Here is a 5,823-nt window from a genome sequence, read left to right as displayed (position 1 = left end):
ATATACTAGTTCTAGAAAAGTTTGTTTTCAGGAAAGGAATATCCACTGAAAAAAGTAGCCTTTAAGCTGACAAACAACATATTAAACCTACTAATAAAAGAAATGCATGTTGATGGAATATTCTGTGATTTGGCAAAGGCATTTAACTGTGTAAATCATGAAATTCTGTTAATTAAATTAAATTTATTTGTAATTAAGGAGGAACAGCATATTTGTTCAGATCCTGCCTAACAGATAAGGAAAAATGATTGAAATACTCGTAAATTCAACAGATTTAACACAAAATACCAAGTCAGACTGGGGAACAATTTTAGGGCTTTTGCTTTTCCAGTTCTGTATAAATGACCCCTCTCCTACACTAAACAACTCATCAGTACCCATAATATTTTCTGATGACACTAGTGCCATAATTTCTATTAAAAATTTACATGATTTCTACATACTATTAAACAACGTTATCTCTCAAATAAATAAATGTCCAGGCCCAAGTCACATTGTGACTGACGGGTCAGTAAGTCAGTCAGTAAGTCTTGGTGTAGCCCCATCTGGGGCTCATGACTGTTTGGCATTTACCGTCTTGTTCTTGTGGGGCGCCCTCTCTGATGAGAGGATGGGTCTGCCTTTTGTATATGATGCTGACTCTTGCAATTGCAATATTTCTCGGGTCTGAGCCCCTTGGAACTCGCAACCAGATTTTACTGTCTCAGATGTGAGACTTCCCTTTTTGTCACCTCTTATGACTCACAGGGAGGTATTCGTCCCCGCCTCCACACGGGGATGAATAAATGGTTTTCTGCAAACAATCTTACAAAGCTGATTCTAAATCTAGATAAAACAGAGGTAATAAAATTTATAACAAAAATCTCATCAATATATCTATTAAAAACTGGATATAATGATAAATATATAGAAGAGGTAGTAAACACAAAATTCCTTGGCTTACACATTGATAATCATTGAACTGAAAAAACCATAATGATCAGTTGATTCTAAAGCTAAGTGAAGCATGTTATGCAATTCTGTGTTGCATATCAGCAACATTGACCTTCTTCAAATAAATTTATTTTGTTTACTTTCACTCTTTAATGAAGTATTGAATAAGTTTCCTGTTAGTACATCTGGCAGCAGAAAGCTATTTACATTGCAGAAGAAAATTGTTACACTCATGACGGTTGTCAAATCCTGTAATTACTGCAGAGGTATGTTTGAGAGATTAGAGATCTTAACTTTTGCATGTGAGTATGTGTTTTCATTGATAAACTTCATAAAAATAATAAACATTTTCAGACCAATGCAGATGTACACAGTGTTAACGCGAGACACAAGCACTATCTCAATACTCGTACATACACTGCTAACCTCTCATGCTTTCAGAAAGGCACATAATATGCTGGGATAAAAACTTTTCAATTATCAGCTGTCTGATTTCAAAAGTCTTATGAATGAAAAAGCACAATTTTAAATAACACTAAAATGATACTTAAACACAAACTCATTCTACTCTGTTGATGAATAACCATTTTCTGAAGAATGACGCATCCATTTAAAGGTTGTGTAAACAGCATAAGTTGACAGTATTAATGTGTATATATGTGGATGTATTTTTGAATAACCTCATGGGTAATCAGTGTGTTTTCTTATGTGAAAACTTCAGTTGTGCTGTACGTATGGTTTCTTTTTCACTTATTTCACATCCTACAGTAATTTTACTAATTTTGGATGTAGGAAATATAACATAATGTAATGTAATGACATGTAAAAGTAGTTGTATTTTAGTGTTAAGGCAGTTGGTAAATTTACCTAAAGACAGTGTTCACTCTAAATGTCAAGATGATTATTTAGCTGTTGACTCCTAGCCAAAATGCTTAAAATCACTCTCATGAAACTTGTCATTCCTGGCCTTAAACCTAAAAGCATGAACTCATTTTTGTTGTCTATGTAAGAGATAACTTACTCTTGTGCTTCAGTAGGTGGCATGATATATGGGAGAAGTGTTCCTTTTACATATTGGCTCAAGTCTGTGATTCATCTTAACATGGAGTAATGTAAAAATAACTTTCATCAGAGAGTTGAAGGTTGTTGTGGGGAGCAGGGTGAAATGATAGGATAAAACATGGGAATGCAATCTTATCTGTATTTCTATACAACTAAAACACTATAGTAATAACGACTTTTTCTTTTTTACAGTTTAAGTCTCAGGCACAGTACAATATCAGAAGCTGAGAACCAGTCAGATACGAGCTACTATGTCAGCATGGCACCTGACTCCTTAGAAGTGCCTCTAACAAAGGACATGAAGGATGTAATATACTAAAAACAAATTATAAGATAATTTATTGCCAAAATTTTAAAACAGATAATAATTATATAAATCACCCAAATGTTGTAATCCATATTCTCATGTTTCAAACTATATTTAATTCTTTGTTCTAAAAGATATATTTAAAGTGCCTTATTTACCAAAACTTTCCTTTACCTCTTCTTGTTTTACAATGAATGTCACTTCTTGTTCATATGAGTATGTATCATTTTTACTGACCCCTGTTTCAGCCACAAAACAGCAATTGTTCCAGTTTTAGTTGAATGTTATTTATGAATTTGAGTAAATCACTTCTGAATTGGTGAAATATAATAAATTTTATACATACCTGTGTGAAAGGAATGACACATGGGATGTGAAGTGCCTAATTCTGCTTCAGTATTACGACTATTTTAATAATGTAGTAGTTGTTACAATGCTATTCGTTTCAAATTGTATATTTTAGTAAGTTGTAAAGTAAATGATCTGCCTGAATAAACATATATTATGACATAACTGACATTCTTCTTTGAACTTATTGCCTAGACATAATATTCTGCAATGATATAAAGTATTTATGTTGTTTATCCCTATTGTTTTTTCAATACATATGCATTAATTAATTATGTGCCAATATTTTTATTCAAGTTCTCTTTCAGTATTGTGATATTAAATTAACATTGGTGATGATCTTATCTTCAGGTTCAAAATAAGAAAGCAAATTAGGAGAAGGTTTCACTGGATATTGAAAAAATTTGGTAATTAATTTGAGAGCAAGAGTAGGAAGAGAAATATCTCTTAATTACAACCAGATGTTAAAATATGGTTCAGCTATTAAGTAGTAACTATTCAAAACATATAAAAATCAAATTAAACGTTCATAAAACAAAATTGACATAAGTTTCATCTGACATGTACGAGTAATAAACACCTGGAAGAAGGTGGAAAATTTAAAGCAAAGATACATCCCCAGGTATGACAAATGACAATTTTTCAACGCCTCTGTGGTCTAGTGGTCAGAGATCCAGAGATCCCAGGTTCGATTCTGGCGCTACCTGTTATCAGAAGAGTAGTGGATCTGAGACAGGGTTCACTCAGCCTCATGAGGATACTTGAATGGAAAAGTAGCTGCTCCGGTCTAGAAAACCGAGATTAAGGGCCATGGGAATCCGTTGCACTGACCATGCGACACCTTCTGTCCGCAAAAGATGGCACCAACTTCGCCGACAAGCGGCGGTCGCCCGGTCGGTATAGTTCTCTTGTGGACTAAAAGCCACGGAGTTTTCTTAAAGAAATGAAACTCTAAAATTTCATCATTTGAAGAAAACTGTGAAGTACGGTATGTAAATTAATGTATGTACTATATACAAACTAAACCAAAGCATATTATATATACATATATGTGTGTTCTTAGTGTCAAAGTTAGAAGGGAGCGCAGGAGTAGCTAATCTTGCTTTCCTGCAGTTACAGATTTAAAATTACTGTATTTTTTATTTGAAAATATTTAATTATGACTTGATCTTTTGGAGTCTAAAAATGTCTTTATGTAAAATTCCTATTTTTGACCGAACTCTTAATATAATAGAGACAAGTATGTTGTTCATGAATCGCTTAATTGTCAGGGTTACGAAAATTGAGTTAATATCACTAAGTGGTTGAAGAGAAGAGAATTTATTTGTAGTAAACAATTTCTGATTAATATCTCTAGTCCCTTTGTGCTTGTTCTGTGTGATGATAACATCTCAACATAGAGGAACATGAGTGGTTATAGTGTTCTCTTGTTTATACAGGGGGTAAACACATCACCATAGTAACAACAATTCTTGTGAAATTTTAAAGAGGAATCTCGCCTGTCTTGCAACGAACATGAGTGTACGCGCGAGTGTATAAATTTGTATACAGAAAATTAATTCCAGTTAAGAGGGCATATCAGAAGACCGTGATCAGTGGAAGTTCAGGAAAGTTACCTATAACAAACGACGACCCAAATCCAGAAATGTTAATGAATGAGGAATACCACAACCAAGTTAAACCCGTGTTAAATGGGCTGCGTTATTTAGGAATGCTTCCACTTGAAACTCCATCAGACGGTAAGTTGGACATTTGATTGCTTCGTGTCTCAATATTAATAACACAAGTGACTCGTACTTTGATTTTCTGCTGAACAAAGAACCTGAAAGGACATTCATATCTGTCCTTGCTTCGTTTCCCTCGTTCGTAGGAAATGTAATATAGCATTTAGAGTAGAAATATGGCATAACATTATAGCGCAACAATAGCGTAGAAATTCAGCAACAATAGTATAGCAGTGTAGCTTAACAATATGATAGCAATGTACCCACTATATAGTATAGTATAGTAATATAATAGTAATGGAATAGCAGTATAGTAGCAATATGGTGTATATAGCGTAGCAACATAGTAGCAATGCTATAACTATATAGTGTAACAGTATAGCATAAAAATATTGTGGAGCCCAGTCCCTTTTGATAACCCCACAAATCTTGAGGTGTATGAAAGCCTGTACTGAGCGTAAACTTTGTATATCACTATTCTACACAAGTTTTCTCGAAATATTTTTCTCTCTGATAAGTATTAAGTGAGTTATGTTCTGGATGCTAGCAGAAATGCATGTGACTTGTAAAAAAATCATCAACGCCGTCCAGTGTGGTTGGACACAGCCACACTGCACGACTTTGATGATATTTTATAAGAAATGCACGTAGTTCCTAATCTAAAGTACCTCAGCAACGTTTAGTGAATCTCTTCAGTGTTACATTTCATGAGAATCTGCTCAGCAGTCCTTGAGGCGTTACATGCGTTGGGACAAAACAGACATGACAAAAGTAATATAAATGGGCGTACTTTTGTTTGCAATTTTTCGATTCGAATGCCTCAAAAAACGTGTAATCGAATTTCTAAACTTTTATTTTAAGAACTGTTCTCTGGAGACTGGTATGTTACAACATGATAAGAACTGAAGTTGACTGACGAGATATCACCACCTTGGTCTACTCTAGTGTAGCTCGGTAGGTATATAAAGAGTATATTAAATTTGCAGAATGTTTGCTGGTACTCAGTACAGAATCTGTCCTCCCGTCTCCTATGTAGCAACGTAAATATTAAAATGCACACAAATGTCATTTTGTGTGCTGATTCCTCTGGGTGGGAAACTTGGTCATTGATCCTGAGAGAAGGCTACAAACTAAGAGTGTTTGGGAACATGGCATTAAGGTGAATATTTAGACTAAAAGAAAGGAACTGGTAAAAGACTTGGGGATATTAAACAGAGAGGAGGGTCACAATCTTTACTCTTCTCCAAATGTTTTTAGGGTCATCAAATCAAAGGGGGCTGATATGGGTGGGGCATATAGTACACGTGAGAGATTAGAAATGAGTACAAAATTTTATCCAGAAAACCTGAAGAGAGCAGCCTCTTGGAAGGCTGGGCACGAATGGAGTATGCTTTTTGAAATACTACTACTACTACTACTACTACTACTACTACTAATACTACTAATAAT

The 5,823-nt window shown here is 34.5% G+C and overlaps 1 protein-coding gene across 2 annotated transcripts in view; it reads left to right on the top strand.

The window, feature by feature from the left end:
• Nucleotides 1-2,815, top strand: part of LOC111874754 — a 65,962-nt gene extending 63,147 nt beyond the window's left edge. For both annotated transcript variants that reach the window (XM_023870508.2, XM_023870509.2), the window contains exon 9: nucleotides 2,188-2,815. In XM_023870508.2, the coding sequence (XP_023726276.1) occupies nucleotides 2,188-2,314 (127 nt within the window). In that variant the 3' untranslated portion in view covers nucleotides 2,315-2,815. The remainder of the gene's footprint in view (nucleotides 1-2,187) is intronic.
• The last annotated feature ends 3,008 nt before the right edge of the window (nucleotides 2,816-5,823 follow it).

This window comes from Cryptotermes secundus, unplaced genomic scaffold, assembly GCF_002891405.2.
Source record: "Cryptotermes secundus unplaced genomic scaffold, Csec_1.0 scaffold838, whole genome shotgun sequence".
In the NCBI taxonomy this organism is placed as follows: domain Eukaryota; kingdom Metazoa; phylum Arthropoda; class Insecta; order Blattodea; family Kalotermitidae; genus Cryptotermes; species Cryptotermes secundus.
This window is presented reverse-complemented; position numbering and strand designations above follow the sequence as displayed.